We start from the raw sequence: 18,202 nt of genomic DNA on the forward strand, positions 1-18,202 counted from the left end.
TCGAACTCCTTCGATCTTGATCTGTCGACTCCTCAGATGCTTCGGATCATCAGCAGATGTACTTGAGAGGTTGATGAAGCTCTCTCTAAAATCTGGTGGGCTCACGACACTCATAGCTCACTTTCTCACTTCCTGAACCCTAGGCAGAAACCCTAGGGTCCTCTCAGAAAAGCCTGCGCCTCTTTCTGTTTCTTTTCTTTTTCTCTTCTTTTCCTTTCTTTTCTCACGCACGAGACTTTTCTCACACCCCCTTTTCTCTAGGATCAGATTAGCGCACATTCTATCTTCTCTTCCTTTTAAAAAGAGTGCAAAATACGTCTTTGCAGCATTTACTCCGCGTGAGAAGATAAAGATAAGTGGTTGCTCATTTGAATTCAAATCAAATTTGAATTCAAATGCCAACCAACTCATGTTTATCCACTCTTGGCGTGAGAAGAGAGGGGCGTGGGCTACTTTGTGCGTGGATAATTTTCATGAGAAATCTTTTCTCGTGTGGAAGAAGTGGCGCACAAAATAAAGGGGTCGCACATGGATTAGTTGCCCATTCAAATTCAAACATTCTTTGAATTTGAATGACCAACAAACCAAACTTTATCCAGATAAATGGTGCACAAGAGAGGGCGTGGGAAGGCTTCTGCATGGGAGAAAATTCACGAGAAGTTGTTTCTCGTGAATTCAAATGGGCACAGATAAGTGAGGTGGCGTAGGGAGATGAGGTCAAAGTGGTTTCAACCTAATTGAGCCAACCTAATCAAAATAGGTTAGGTATAATTAGACTAAGTTAAACCCAACTTAATTAAGCTTAATTAGGCTCAATAAAATTCTAATCAAATCAGAAATTGACTAAGTCCAATCTCTGATCAGATCAGGGACCAAACCACCTTAGCGATTAGGTCAACACTTAATCTAATCGGGTCAAACCCAACTAAATCTAATTCAATTGGACTTGATGCAAAAATAATTACTCAATCAAACTGAGTTAATTAACGATCAAATCACTAATTAAATCTCTCATAAATACTGAGTCCAAATCCGATGGGCAATCGGATATCAGAGTCCATCGATTGAAACTCTGTTCAAAAAGTCTCAAACCAGTGGGACTCTTGACTCCGGTACCCAAAATGTGTGAAACTCATGATTAGAGAATCTTGATTCTCGATCACAGAGTTTCAGACACGTAGGACTCAAAGTCCACGAACATTAGGATCTTCACCAACCATCAGATCAGATAGGAACCTCTAATGTGTGTGACCCCGCAGGTTCGAACCTAAGTCGGTAGCATAGGAATCAATTCTTGTACTAATCGAAGTGACCATCTAGTAATGGTACCCGACGTTCGGATAGGTCGAATAGTCGCAATCGCAATACTCAGAACCTACGTGAATATGGTTACTGCATAATTCATCCCTTTTGACCCCTGTGTTTAGGATGACTCAGGGTTAAACTGTCAACCCTGATTAGATCATCCGAATCATGCTCAACTCAAACAGTCCTATGACTCTTCACTAGAACTATCCTGGCCAAGGTTTTGCTAAATTGAAACACAACTGTACACAGCTCCTGAACTGGAGTGGTCAATCCCATCTTGACACACACACCGACAAGTTAAGTACTTGACTACACCCAGCAGCCTTCCGTCACTGAATTAGAAATTCAGGTAGTCCAGTGCCTAAGTGCAGTGAGTTGCTTGCAAGTCATCGTAGCGGTCTCAGGTCGGAGGGACAGTTATACCCATATCCCATCGGAGCAAATCTTGACAGCAAAAAAAGCTCCAGAGTCGGTCACGTTCAGTGTAGATGTACCCTTACATCTCATCTGTATGCCATACCAGTGTCTCCACACTCCTTGGTTAAGAGGACAATCAATCCATATGGCACACAACGACCTATGCTTGATAAACGTTGTTGTCCTTGGTAACAACGTATCATTTGGTCGCGAACAGGTTTAAGGACTAAACGATAAATCCTCCTTTATCGAGTCTAAATAGTCCTAAGGACTTCACCACAACACAGGAGTTCATTAGAAGATGAAATATTTTATGATAAAAAATATCAAAATAACTTTTATTTATTTATAATTCATATACTAATACAAAAAGGAGCGCAACCATCAACAGACTGACGATTGACTTTGGGACACTATTCCCAACAGATTGTCCAATCTATCTTAAGATCAATGAAGAAACTAGAGAAGAATAAAGAAGTCTCATGATACTGTCTTACTATATGGGCTGGTGACAGCGGATATGAAGTTGAACAAGGTGTTAATCAATATATTGTGCACTTGGATAAGTATGAATGCAGCTCTTTCAGATGGCAGTTGACTGGTATACCTTGTGCCCATGCCATACAGTGTATCTATTTTTTATAAAAGAAGCCTGAAGAGTTTGTGCATTCTTACTTTCATAAGAAAACATATCTGAGAATCTATTCTGATTTTCTCCAATCACTTAATAGTCAGAACATGTGGCCTAAGACTAACTTAGTCCATCCACTACCTCCAGTAGTAAGAAGGCCACCTGGTAGGCCAAAAAGAAAATAGAGAAGAAATACAGATAAAACTCAAGATAGATTAAGAAAGACAGGTACAACAATAAGGTGTGAAAAATATTATTTGATAGGACATAATTCAAGGACATGCAGAGGGCAGTTAGTTGGAGGTAATCCAAGACAGAGGCAACGAACCACTGGTATCTCTGTTGCAACACATGGAAGCCAAGGCAATCAAGAGCAGAGGAGCAGCAGGGAATTCATGGGATTCAGGTTTGCATCACAACATCATGGCACATAAGTATGTTAATAACCATTCAATATTTAATTTATCATATTAAATTTAGTACTAACTATTTGATCTTATTACTTTAAAGAAAACTTCATCTGCTGTGAATGAGACAGCACAAGTAGGTGGTGCTGTTGCAGAAGGCCGAGTTCATGGTGCCGGAAGGGGTCGTGCCGGAAGAAGAACTGCTGGTAAATGGGTAATAGGCAGAGCTGAATTTGTAGATGCTGCTAGAAGGGCTAGTTTTGCTGTTGATAGAGCTAAATCTACTGCTATTAGAGCTGGATCTGCTGTTGGGAGAGCTGCGGCCTCTATTGGAAGGGCGGGATCAGCTGTTCGAAGGGCTGCATCTTCTACTGGAAGGGCTGGATCTGCGGCTAAGAGGGGTGGATCTTCTATAGGGAGGACTTCAGCTTCTACAAAAGGTGCTTCATCTTCATCTTCTACTATTGGAAGAGGAATATCTGCCAGAAGGGGTGAAGTTAGGGGTGGGAGGGATAGATTTATTCCACCTGAGAGGGCTGTGAGGGGTAGGTCTGGACCTACTTCAACTACCGATATACAATCTCTTGATGGATGTATACATTATTCATTTTCGGACTTATTCAGTGTGGGTTACTTTAAAAGAATTGTAATTGGTGGTCCATACTAGTTCAATTGTCTTTTGTGTAAGGTTTTAATTTATTAACTAAGGTTTTTTGTTCTAATGCAATTGTTTAGCAATGAATGATATTGTATACAAAAATTTGTACTGTGATCGACAGCTTTTAACATCCATATTCTATGCATATACTGGTTACTTTTTCATGAATTACTATTGTTAATGTATTGGGTGGTCTGCAGATAATATAGTGTCAATTAGTCCTTGAACTATGCAAACATTTTTCATTTGGTCCACCAAGATATTTCATTTTCTTCTATGATTCATTCCATACAGATTGTGATGTGGCCCTGCTTCTATGCACATGACGGGCTAAGATTTTAATGAACTATTGTCGTAAGCCCAGTGGATGGTAGTTATCTCGTTAGTCATCATACTATTTGAAGTATTTTTTTTTTGGTCCTCGAAGTTTTAGCATAGTTGATAATCTAAACAGGTCAGCTTAATCTTACTGTGATTTTTGATAGTTCTATAGAGATATCTGCTTATAAGTTTACAGCATTCAGAAACAATCAGAGAAACAAAGAAGACAAGTTCTGATACAATAATATCACAAAAAGGGTTTCATTCATTTGCATTAGAATCCCAACTAACATCCATAAACCTGCATCACTAGCAAGTTTTGACTATCAAAATACGTTACGAAATGACAGCATTTCCCAAACTCGACTCCTACTACTGATTCTTCAAAAGCAATACACCAACAACCAACTAAGATAGCAAAATAATCAGCTAATACATCTTTTGTTTGCGGCGGCGGAAGTATCCGACTTCCTCCTCCATCGCATCCACTTCCTCTTTGAGCCGATTAATCACCACCTTCCCATGGGGGCAGATCTCCTCATCATACCATTCGAAATAATCACAACATGACATCCTCCCCTGTACAGAGATAGTTTTTTTAAATCAAAAAGATAAAAAAATGAAGTTAAGGCCAAAGAGAACTCATACCCCAAGATGTGGACAATCGAAGAACCTTCGATCTAGATTTCTTCTTGTCCATGAAGTCCTTATCTGAGTGCATTGCCCATAAAGGCAAAATCTAGCTTCGTCACTGTTTGAAGTCCTGGATTGGTAGGAGGCGCAAGATCCAACATTTTCACTTCTATCCATGACAAATGCAGTAGTAGGATGCCGACCATAAAGGAGAAATAGGAAAAAAGATAGGAAAATTTGAATTTCGGGAGGATGATTGGAGAAGATCCCTTGCACCGACAGGATGATCGAGAGGATTTGGGAGGGGTAGGGTTTCACTCATACCAAATGAAAAAAAGGATTTCAGAGGGGGATGATAACAAATAGAGCAAACTATTTTGCCATGTAATTAAGCCAGTGTCACTTCTTCGAAAAATGGCCACCTAAGTATCGGTTTAGCGAAAAACAACTAAATTAGTGAGACAAAGACGTCGAAAATCGATCGAAGGGCAACATTAAGACATCTAGAAAAGATCAAGGATCAAAAGTTACGATTTTGTAGTTTAAAGACCATTTAAAAAAATATAATATAATTTAAAGACTAAAAATATAATTTATCTTAGAATTTAATAATATAAGATTAATAGTATAGATAAAATAAAATATATTAATAACATAAAAAAATAAAAAATTTGTTATAGTTTGGTCAAAGAAATTAATAAGAGATGATGTCGTGAATGCAAAAACTCATCCCTCATTGCTCCATCCATCCTTCTTTACATCTTTTCAATTTGGAAAGATGTAAATTGATGGGCTATAACGGACAGACAATTCCTAATTTTCATCCATTATCTCTGAAATTTTTGAATCAAATGATGAATAAAGATCATCCAATCTTCCAACCTCATCCATCTTGCCTCTTATGATCCCAACTAAATACAAGATAAAGTAATCTACACTACAAGCATTGTTTGATATATCTATTATCATTGATTACCATCTAATTTCTTGAAACCAAAACTGTCATTTGAGTCACGTTTTCTAATTTAAGTGGAGTTGGTTTCGCATCAACTGTCATTTAACTCCCAAGGACTAAGTCATCGATACCACTTCTCATTACTTCTCATTATCAACAACTGGATTGGATGAGCTCCTACTTCCACTATCAACCATCTAACCAGTTTTATGCATATCTTCAAGGATCTACCTTCATTGTTTTACAGGCCCTTTCAGAAGCGGACTCCCACATCCTTTTGATCATACTTGTTGTACTATATAGTATTCAGCTGTATTTTGTAACCTTTAAACAGCTGGGTTTTAGCGTTATTACTTACTCTGGTATACTCTGTGGATTATATCTGTTTTGTATCTTGGTTTTGGACTTCATGTATATTTTATCTCTCTCTTAGCAAGATATATTTGATCTTCAAAAAAAAAAAAAAAAGATACCACTTCTCTGATCCATCGATTTGAGTGCTATTGAATTCTACCATCAAATCTAAACATAATTTCTGGAAAAAACAAATACCAGATCAATAACGAAGAATTTAAGCTATAATGCCCACCCTTTTGACTTGCGGGGACAATCATCATTACTCTTCCCACCTGATAGAATTGTCACATCCCTGGTTATCCAACCTACCGTTGTTTTTGTCCCCTAAATTTGGGACTTCCTGAGAATTGTTTCGACCAACCTACTGGGACATTATTCACAAGGACATCAACTACACCCATTTATCATTCTCAACTGTCAAGGCGCTCTCTCAGCCTAAAAGTTGGAGAAACATTAGCGAGCATTCTTTTAATGTAAAATTTTTTGTGCACTACGGATGGTATAAAAAATTTAATATAAAATATATTATTTTATTTAATTAATCAATATAATTTTTACTTTTTAATATATATTTAATATCAGATCAATTTTTTTTTAAAAAAATTTATATAATAAAAATATTTTTATTTTTAAAAAAAATATAATATTCTATATTCATATTATGACATCTGCATCTATAATTTGTATAAAATATCATAATTTTTTTAAAAAATTAAAAATATTTTTATCATTCAAAATTTTCAAACGAAAAAATCGATTTGTAAGCATTAAATGCGTGTTGGAAAGTGGTTGGATAAAAATATCCCTCTCATATTATGATATCTTAGATCACATTATGACATCCTAGGTTATATTACGTCACAAGATGTCATAATTTTTTTTAAAAGATAAAAATATTTTTATTATATAAAATTTTTAAATGAAAAAATTGATCTGCAGATATTAAATGCGTATTAGAAAGTAATGATTATGTGAATCAATCAGATGAGACCGTACACTCTACATCAGATTTTCTATACCATCCGCGGTGCACAAACAGTTTCTCTCTTTCTAGTTCCCAAGAAGGAACGCCCAAGCATGTAGAATTACTAGCCCATATCTGTTTTAGTGGCTATTATAGGCTGTTGGCCAACGTTCTAGTTAATAGGATTATGCCCTTTCTTTATTTGTTGCTTGTCCATGAGAAAGGTGCTTTCATTGGTTCTCCACTCTATGGATCAACATGGGTAAAATTACCTATGATCATCATTCACAGTTGGTGGAATTCCTTGTGTTTCTCTATTAATGGCAGGCCCTGTCTTCAAGTCTATGTTGTTATCAGTTACATGCAATGTTGTTCTAATTACCAATTAAGATTTATATCCAACATTTCTTTTTCCAACCCGACCTATTATGTACAATACGATCTGCCATTGAACTAAATCTAACCGGGATTTGGTCCAATTTCATCCTAAATTCAGTTTGTGGGCTGCACCGTAACCTAGTTGTGCCTTGTTCAAGTGATCCGACAAATATACCTATTGCTTGTTAAACAACACTAAAAAGTACCAATCTTTCTCTTGGACATTCTGGTAGACAAACCATCTGGGAGAAGATTAACAAATGGAAGATGGTCCCTCTGTCAACTAGCATATTAATTATTGAATTAGGTAAGACATGGTTTTCTTTACTAAGAAACTAGAAACCTGCTCCTTGACCTATGCATTGTAGAGCTGAAGTTAAACATTCCTGTCAGAATGGTTGTTTATTCCACTAATCCTTGATGTGAGCATATAAACGTTTTTCTAATCTTTATCTTCTCTTTATTATCATAATACAAATATCCAGGAGCAGGGCCCATGCTTCACGTATTTCATCTTCTTAAGTGCATGGCTTTGTTAAACACACATGCCATCTTTCCTTCCGTTAATACTGGAACATACATGCAATAGAATAAAAAAATCGGATTAGAACAAAACGTGAGGCACCTCATTCATTGGATTATTGAAAAACTTGCACTGCACATTGGGATAGATATTATTTTTTTATAAAATATAAATAAATAATAAATAAATAATAGAAGGAGGGTAAATTAGAAAAAAATTATCTATTTAAATTTAAACTTAAAAATAGTTACCTATTTAAGTTTCAAGTAAAAGCAGCTACCCATTTGAAGTATAATTTAAAAATAATTATCCAAATAAAGATAAAATAATCCAATTATACTTACAGTTATAAAGCAACACTATACTGTTATAAAGTAATACTATACTATTATAAAATTATACTGCACTATTATAAAGCAATACTGTATTGTTGTAAAGTAATACTACAATAAAGAAATACTATATTATGATAATATAATACTATCTTATTGTAAAGGAATACTACACTAATATAATACAATAAAGTAATAATATTTTATTATAAAAAAAATTATACTAATATAATATAATACTATCTTATTGTAAAAAAATACTACACTAATATAATATAATAAAGCAACATCGTATTATTATAAAGCAATACTGCACTAATATAATATAATACAATCTTATTACAAAGAAATACTACATTATGATAATATAATACTATAGTATTTTGAAAAATATAATGGTATAAAGATATAAGAATCATTTCAGTCAAAATGAATAATTGCTTTTAACTTATGTTTCAAATAGATAGTTATTTTTATCTGAAATTCAAGTGGATAACTATTTTTAAGTTGAAAATATAGTTGAGGATTTATCTCTAATTCTCAAAAATATTTTTATTTAATAATATATTTTTATTTAAAATTAAAATATATAATAATTTATATTAAATATTAAATTAATCTAACGATGATTGATTCAACCGAGCGAAACACATAAATCAGTAATAATCGAATATAAACTCTCACCTACCACAACCACCACCTTCCCGCTCCTCAGCTAGTAATTATGCAGTCCCCAGTGAACGGACATGCATATTCACACTTTGAATGGACATTAATTCAAAATTAAAATATATAGAGAGAGAGAGTGTGTGTGTGTGGGCGCGCTGTAGATTGAATAATGACTTATATGGTTAATTATACTGGGATCTACTTTATGGATGATTTTATCAGATGTTCTTACTGAATTTTTTAACATTATATATATATATATATATATATATATATATATATATATATATATATATATATATATATATATATATATATATATAGTTTTCTCTAATCGTATTTATTATAGATGGATTTAATGATTTCAATCTATCAGAAAATAAAAAAGAACGGAAATAGATTATTAGACAAAAATTCCAATCATGTACACCATCCAGATAACTCATCTATCAATGCTCCTCAGGACCACCTGATCACATACCCACCCACCCCTCTGGGGACTGAGATAAGGGCGCAGATAGACCGCGAGAGAGAGGAGTCCGCTTCCCGGCGTTCCGCAGCGCTTTCACGCCCTCTAATCACTTATATTCTTATCATTCCCAAAACACCCCTCTTCCGCTACCCTCTCTGGCTCTCTGCCCCTCCTCCGCCTCACCATGACCCTTCCCGCAAAGCCTCTCGTCAAACCTTTTCTCCTCCTCCTCTCGCTCTCCTTCCTCCTCCTCCTCCTTCCCCTCCTCTCCCATTCCTATCGCCGCTCCTTCCCCCACTCCGCCGCCGCCGGAGGGGGAGTGGTCACCCCTCTCCTCCGAATCCGGCCGGGCTACAAATCCTACGACGACTACATCAAACACCAGCTCAACAAGACCCTCAACCCCCGCCTCCGCCGTGTCTGGGCCACCCGCGACTGGGACCGCAAAGTCCTCGTCTTCGCCCGCTTCTTCTCCGACTTGAAATCCCAAGGCCTCCTCTCGAACAGCTCCCGCGCGCTCTGCATCGGCGCCCGTCTCGGCCAGGAGGTCGCGGCCCTCCGCCGCGTCGGCGTCGCCGACTCCGTCGGCATGGACCTCGTCCCAGCCCCGCCCCTCGTCGTCGCCGGCGACTTCCACTCCCAGCCCTTCCCCAACGCCTCCTTCGACTTCGAGTTCTCCAACGTGTTCGACCACGCCCTCTACCCCGACCGCTTCGCGGCCGAGATCGAACGCACCCTACGCCCCGGCGGCGTCGCCATCCTCCACGTCGCCCTCCACCGCCGTGGCGATAAGTACTCCACCAACGACCTCTTCGGCGTCGATGGCGTCGTCGACCTTTTCAAACAATCCGGCCTCGTCCGGGTCTCCAAGGTCGACGGCTTCGGCCTCGACACCGAGGTCGTCCTCCGGAGAAATAAAAGGCAACGACCATCATAATTCTTTTCTCTCTCGGTCTCTCCCTCCCCGCCCGCCGGCGGCGGTTTTTTCCCCTTCTGATCCACGGATATCCAAAGTTTGAAGAATTCGTTTTGTTGTATACTTTGGAATTGTTCAAGACGATCAGATGATTGGAAAAATGCGGAATTTTCTTTTTTCACTTTCCGATGGTATCGAGTCTTTGTTCCGCATCTTTATTACTTTATGGGCCTGGCGGTGGGATGGTTTCTTGGACTTATTTAGCATACATACTTATTAAATATTATGATAATAAGGTTTTGCCATATTGAGTTGGTTCGGCATGCAAGTTGATCTATGAAAGGCAAAGTGCTCTTCTTTTTTGATAATTTATATTTTTTCTTTCTTTTTTTTGTTGTTGTTGCTGTTGTTGTTTTAATTCGCTGGAAAAAGAGAACTCGACAATTTGCACCTGGGCGTTTTCTTGCTTTTAGAATTATATTTTATTTTAATATTATTTAGTTCTGGTTCAATCCAGCGTGGGAGAGTCAATGTTTGGGTGGGAAGTTGGTGGAGTGCACGAGTAGTGGGTGGGTGCATGTCTGCCACGTGTACTTTGCCCAGTTTACGTCGGAAATGCCACGAGTGGGACGAGTGGAGGCACCGCAGGGTGGTGAACCGAAGAATGGCGCGTGAGTGGAGCTACCCCCACATCGATCATCTTATGTCGTTCCGCCCAAAAAAAAAAAAAAAAAAATCATCTTATGTCGTTTTTGTTGATCCTATACATCACGCGCTCGGGATGTTCCCATATGCGTTACACTGCTGACATGATGTAATAAGTGGTGTGGAGTATAATTTCTATTTTGAGACGGAATCTGATGTGTCAGAAGCTTATTGGCAACGATTTTGAGACCGACAGGCCTGTGATTGGTGCGGATCTGCGTGGGACCATTATGGTTGCATGGGCTGCGCTGATGTCTGTGAAATGATGGATGGATTGTGATGGGTCATGGGTGAAGCTTGTGCTGTCTCACACGTAGTCGTGCCAATGGTCAGAAAATGATGCATATATAACAAAAATAATAAGGCGATGGATTTAGCATTTGGGCGACACTACGAACTTTGTCAAGCTGGAAATGCATCCGATGCTTCGTAGTTGGCTGGGAGGCCTTGGGTCGGCTGGTGGCAATCTCGCTAATTATGGCTGTAGATGTGGACAGGATACTTTTTGTCGTGTGGAGTTGGCTTGTTCTTGATCGCAATACATTGTCATCATAATTACGTTCGACACCAGTAAAGAGACGTCAAACAATATATAATATGCATCCAATCTCCGGGCACCTTATCTCCATTAAGAAAAAAAACAAAAGCTTCCTAAAAAATAAATAAATAAATAAATAAATAAAGTTTATTATGATTTTAACTGTTTTCATTTTTTACCGTCCTAAAATATTCGTATCTTCCACTTCCTAAGTACGGGGCATTCGCCTTGCTCTCTTGAAGTCTTCTTTCTGCTTGTGCGTGCATGGTATTGTATTATGAGAAGCGTGTTGCATCACTGGACATATATGGCAGTTTGTCTTCCTGCCGTTCAAGGGCAAAAGGATGGTAAATTTGACGTTTTTGGTCAATGTGTACGGAGAAGATCAATTTGGTGCGATTCTCGTTCGTAGAGTTACAAAGTAACTAACAATCATGCATCTTATTGTAGCATAGCACTCCCTTCAAGAACTAGCATCAGTGTAGGCATTTGATTTGCGATTAGAATTGCAATCGAAATAAATTGAAATGAGAAACAAAATAGCTATATCCCCCAACATATTTGGCTCGAGACTGGAATCGGAATGCAATTTGAATACTAAAGAAGAGTACATATTCAATTTTAGAGAATTGGGATATTCCCATTCTCTCTTGGAATCAGAATGAAAGTGAGATTTTTCCTAACCAAATGATTGGAATGGGAGTCACTCATCCCATTCCAGAGTCCAACTCCCTTCCAACCACATATGCCCTTTATTTATATTTGTATATAATGCTTTAAATAAGGAAAGTTTTTGGAGTATTTTTAGTTAGGAAGAATTGGACTTTAGAATGAGAATGGGAATTAGTGATTTCTATTCTAATCATTTTGTTGGAAGAAGTTTCATTCTTATTATGATTTTTGAGGAAAATGAAACCCCAATCCTCTAAAATCTAATCTCCACTCTCTCTCCCAACATTTAAACTCCATTCCAATTTTGGATTCCAACTCCGATCTTGAACCAAATATCTCATAGGATATGATTATTTTATTTTCAATTTTAATTTCGATTTTGATCATGAATCAAGCACCCCATTGTATTGTTGTCCTTATTGAGGACTCATGGGGCATGTTTGACAAAATTCCATGAGATCAAGCATGAGCTTGGTTGGGGAAGGGGTTGTTGGAGGGTTAATGGAAGGAAGTAAGGGAGTGGGTGAAGGGAGAGGGGGAGTGTGGGGGATGTCGGGACTTGATCTTTATGAGATGTAAAAAAAGATCTCAATCCTTTCCATCCTTACCTCTGACCCATCATAGATTATCTATACTGGCCCATAGATGATCCACACTGGACCTTAACCTAAGCACGGTTTGATGAAAAAGATTACTTTTTGTAAATAACATTTATCTTTTTTTGGGATAATTTTTTGATGAATTTTTTATTTTTTATTTACAATATAAAATATTGAGGGGAAGATGAACAAAAGATAAGTCAAATGAGCAAGCAAATCAATATGCCATATGAATTCTAATTCGAACCGTATATCCGCTTGATCCCATTGGTAGAAATCTTTTACCAATTGAGATATGTGCTATTGTAGATATACCAATGTTTATGATTTTTTAAAAAAAATTTGAGTAGTGAAGGCTCCCCAAGAGATTTTTTTGACGTAAAGAGGCCTAATCTTAGCTAACATCTCTATGATTTTCTTCTCATTGCTATCTTTTTGTATTCACATGTTTTCATGCAATTATGATGTCATCTCACAGGTATTCATATAAATTGACTCTTTCGGAATAAATTTCAAAAATTTATTTACATCTAAGCTTTTTAGTTATAAACTTCCAAAAAAAAATCATGATGATTCAATAAATGATTTATTTGAACCATTCTGAGCTGGAAAATCTGATAGTTTTTTTATTATTTAGGACTTGTTTAGATGGTTGGGATTAAAATCCCATAAAATTTATAGACTTGGCCAATACAATCATCCAAATCAGTCTAGACTAGGCTATATTCGATGGTTGCCTGCCAATAGCTGGTAACATAAACAACTTCAAAGAAGGACTAAGTGTACATTGTATTCTTGAGTAGGAAAGATCATAAAAACAAGTTTCAAGAATACAACAAATATCTAGACAATGGATTCTTATTAAGTTTTAAATGTAAGAAACAAAAGAGTGCTTCACAGCACTATGATAGTTCCAAAATAATAGTTTCATACTAAGGGTTGGTCGCAAATATCTATAAGGACCTGATGGAGATTAAGATTGGAAACAGATACATGTAGGAGCAGTTGTAATGATAAGCTACTCAATCATAACATGGTCTATACACAATGCTACCTATAATTGATCAAAGAAAATAGTATGAGATTTAGAATTATTATTAGTAGGTGAAGATGAAAAAGGGATGTAGAAATGAGAAGAGAAAGATTAACTTGAACATCCTCATGATCCAACATTAGTACAAACTGCACAAAAAATGAGTGGAAGAGGCACATGGTTGAGAAGCAATTGAGATATTAGCCTGTAATAAGAAATCATAGTGTGCACCATCAATACTATCCAATGTGTCAGTCTTAATTTTAGATTAAGGAGAATTAGATTGCTAAACCCATTGACACTTTGGGTGGTTAGGAGGGGATCTCTTCCTCTTTATTGTTGGTACCAACAAGGAAACAATTGGTGATGTTGAATTAAGCTTTTCTTCCTTTATAGCTTGAGAATCGTATTCAATATTGAGAGTAGCCAAAAGAGCAAATCATGAGCTAGGTAAATTCTCGACCTACCATGAACTCTAAGAAATGATGGAATTGGGTTGAGCTTGGTGAGTACTATAAGTAGTGGCATAGAAGAAGTCATAGATGCAGCTTTAAAAACAAGAGGAGCAGCAACATGTGAAGATGGTTATATTAGAGGAACTTTAGCTACCACGATCCAAGGACCAAAGATACATAATATGAATACACAATGATCATAAAGATATCCAATATGGCCACAGTGATAACAGAGGTCAGTAAATTTTTTATATAAAAATTTCTGATATATAGAAGCTTCCTTAATCCTAATATAAGTACCTTGGCGAATAGAACGAGTCAAATCCAACTAGATGTAGGTCCTAGCAAATCCTGCCCTAGAAGTGGAGATCCAGTCATTAAGGAACAATATTTTACTCACCTTGGAGGCAATATGAAGGAGTTTATCTTCCTCCCAAAGTTCAATAGGGAGATTAGGCATATGTAACTAGATAGCTACATGATCGATGGTATCCCTATCAGGTCGAGAATTTGGCCACCACTTTTGAAGAGCAAGTAGTTAGCCAACCAAAAAATAGGGACTGTGGGCAAAGGATTTTATCACAAAGCTCCTCGAAAGAAAACCTGAAAAGATAAACCCCATTTGAGAGTGGCACAATATGGAGATTGTTCCCTAAGCCCCACCTAGCCCTCAAATCTTTTTGAATAAAATCTAGAGATTAACCACAACCAAGAGGCTTACCGATTAAGGTTGCTTTCCATTTAGAATATGTCAAATTTAATTCTTCACAGTGAAGGTAACAACCTCAGTAAAATGCTCTTGTAGGGCTATTAGTTCCTTTAGGAAAGCTTTTGAAACCTTCTATTAGAATTGTCAAACATCCGCTACAATTTGAGATCAAGATGGACTAAGATTAGATGATAGTGAACCAGTAAAAGTCGAAAAAGATAGGATGAAGAAGAGGTTGCAGTCTTGTCCCTCAAATCCTGATAAAGATCAGCATTAGTTATCTTCTATGAGTGATTGGACGAAGATATACTAGTAGAAGTCGATGAATAATAGGGTGGAGAGGACATCATTGCCCTACCCTACAAATCCTATCAAAATCAGTAGCAATAGTCTTTCATGGCCTACATCCCAGAGGATCGGGGTCTATGGGGGGTGAAAAACTCCCAATAACCTAAAGAAGACAAAAAAAATAAAATTCTAATTGGAGTTTCTTAAAGTTGCAAGACTTTCTCATCTAAAACATCCCCGCTTACTCTTGGAATCTTTGTTGAAATAACTAGATAGTCAAGTTATTAATACTTGGGATATTGAAGTGTTCCAATTGAGGATCCAATGAGATGCTACCTTCATAAGAAATGCACTGTGTGGTGCCTTAATATCTCGAACCTCCAATCTACCATGGGCTTTGGTTGACATATGGCCTCTCATGATAGAAGATGCAAAACTCACTTCTTTTCTTCATGCCTCTAAATGAATGATTAGAAAACTCTTTCAACCATATTCAAGACCTCAGCAAGGATAGCACAATTTATCAAGAGAAATAGAAGAGAGAAGATAAGAATAAATTAAACAAATGTTACCTTACCTACCTGAGATAAAAATTTCAATTCCATCTTGCAATTTGGCATTTAGTTTATCAAAGAGTAGGTTACAGTTACCTTAAAATGCTTCCCTGATAGTGGAACACCAAGATATGGCTAGCTACCAAATTTTTTATCAATTTGAAGCTTCAAATATATGAGCTCTTGTATGTCTAAACTTAGTTTGTGGCTGAAAACTATGTGAGATTTATCAACATTAACCATCCAAGTTGGTTGCAATAGTTCAGCACAATATGTTTGAGGGCTATAACATTTTCTAAAGTATTATTAGCACTTAAAAGCAAATAAATCATCAACAAAATATAAATGATAGATATGAATACCCTTATATTTAGGCTGAAAAATTAAAATTTTATCCCTATTAACTACTTAATGCATCGCTCTAGATAACATATCCAAACACAGGATAAATGGTAAAGAAGACAGTGAATAATCTTGGTATAATTGAAGAGTAAATGAAAACTAGACAGAAGGCACTAAATGCACTAGCACGAAGAAGGGAGGGCTGCTCGCTTAACCTTTAATCCATTTGATAATTGATTATGAAAGTCTAGTGTTGAAGTACTAAGAAAAGATAATCCCACTTAATTTAGTCATATGATCTCTCCATATTTGTATTTATCACCATTTATGAGTTTATTTTATAGGCTTTCTCCATTGAATGCATGATCTCTTGAGCTATCAATACATCATCGTGGTAAAACGGTCTTGGATGAAGGTACCTTATTCTTTTGACACCAACATGGGCACATATATTTTCATTCTATTGACCAAAATTTTAGTGATCACTTTACAGATGGAATTACGGGACTGATAGGCTTATAGTTCTTGAGCTACATCAAATTATTTTCCTTTGGAATAAGAGTTATACACGTCACCTTCCACACAACAACTATATTAGAAGTAGCAAAACTCTTTCATAGCCTTGACCACATCTACCTTAACTATACCAAGTTATGCAGTGAGTCCTCTATTTCTCGTTCCATAATTGATGCAATAAACACTAATACTGGTATAAAGAAAAGGGGTAGGGTTGCCCCCTCACAAAGCTACTTAGTAGTGGGATTCAAAGGAAGAGTATTTTATTTTATGATTAAAAATTAAATTCATTATGTCTAATTTTGCTGTCTTGGCTCCGCAACCAGACCATAACATCTGTGCTTAACTTTATCATGCACAGGATTAGATCATAAAAGAAATTACTTTACTTTGGTGGTCGGATGGTGTATCCTGCAAAATTTACTGATCTGACTTTTATCAATGGTGAAGAATATAGGCCCAAGCAAATCCGATGGCACCAAGGATCCAAGATGGAAGAGGAGATTTGGATCACACTTGACATCACATAGATCACATAGATCCAATCTGTCCATCAAAAATTATCTCAAAAAAAGACTAGGCAACACCACCAAACTGTTGATGTTATTGTGGATACACAATTCTATCATCAACAAGCTCAACTGTTACAAGAATGAAGAGGTACATGATGCTGACTCGATTCAATGTACTGCTATTATCAATTACTACAGCAAATAAATGGCATCAGAGTCAAATGCAGTGGAAAACAACTGTGTAGCAATGGAAAGAGGTGTTTTGTCCTAGCACCCTAGCACTTAATTGACCATAAAGAAGCTTTTACAGCTGTAGCCCCCAACTGCATTTGGGTTGGTTACCACATGCATAAGAAGCTCAATTTGTCAACTACCATGCAATACATTTAAAGATATCAAGAAATTTTCTCCACAAACATTGCAATGTAGTAATGAATGATCCCCCACAACTACATATCATATAATTAGCATCAAAGATAGGGTAGGTAGAGCTTGTAACAATCTAGTCAAGAGAGTAAGATTGATAAACAAACATGGTTTCAGATGCAATGCAATAGAAGGATATCTAAGTCTATTTTCTAATGTGACAAAAGTAACACAAAGCAGTGTCATTCTTAGTCACAAACCATATAACTTTCAGCAGAGAGTACAGATAGGATTGTTATAATAAGTGAATTAACTATAAGAAAAGAACATATGAAATTCATCAAATATGTCAGATTAAGAAAACTTGTAAGGCACTTTCTCTTGGATCATCACAATGAGTGGACCATAACTAGTATCAAGAAGCAACATTGTTATACCAATAGCAAAAAGAGGTTTGAGACATTGGCTGATGTATTGAATTAAAAAAACAATAAAGTATTGGGTTCCAAAACATGGGTGTTGCCCAAGCAAGGCACAAAAAGGGCAACACAAGAAGATCAAATCTAGCACTTTAGTAGACTAAGACACAGTAAAAATAGATCTATAAAAGCAGCTGTACATTCAGAGGGAGCTCAAAAAAATAAAACACATCAATAATGATAGATCAAAAAAAAAATCTAACACTGGATCTCTATCGGTTCTAGTAAATTATACTAAGAAACCATCCTTCTTGCTATAGTGATTACAACAATAAGGAGATCAGAACCTCTCAGCAATACCCATTATTTATTAGCTTCCATAATGATGCATGCAACCACACAACAAAAATCATATGAAGCTCAACTCACAAGTAAAACAAGATGATAATCCTGTCTTTCAGAAAATTCTACCATTAAGGTAGACAAATAAAGAGGTATGTGATGGACTTCATTTGTGCTGATGTTCAAGATTGTTGCTAGTGCCTTGAGAAAG

The 18,202-nt window shown here is 36.7% G+C and overlaps 1 protein-coding gene across 1 annotated transcript; it reads left to right on the forward strand.

Annotated features, from left to right (window-relative positions):
• The first annotated feature begins 9,024 nt into the window (after positions 1–9,024).
• LOC105057572 (uncharacterized) lies at positions 9,025–10,274 on the forward strand. The gene has a single exon (XM_010940216.3). It carries the CDS (start codon positions 9,210–9,212, stop codon positions 9,960–9,962), a length of 753 nt encoding a protein of 250 aa, XP_010938518.1. The 5' UTR covers positions 9,025–9,209; the 3' UTR covers positions 9,963–10,274.
• Positions 10,275–18,202: the final 7,928 nt, after the last annotated feature.

The sequence above is a fragment of the Elaeis guineensis genome, chromosome 14 (genome assembly GCF_000442705.2).
Source record: "Elaeis guineensis isolate ETL-2024a chromosome 14, EG11, whole genome shotgun sequence".
Lineage (NCBI taxonomy): Eukaryota > Viridiplantae > Streptophyta > Magnoliopsida > Arecales > Arecaceae > Elaeis > Elaeis guineensis.

What these genes read in the sequence shown, in the direction of transcription:
- LOC105057572 (XM_010940216.3), top strand. Translation starts at nt 9,210, where the DNA reads ATGACCCTTCCCGCAAAGCCTCTCGTCAAACCTTTTCTCCTCCTCCTC.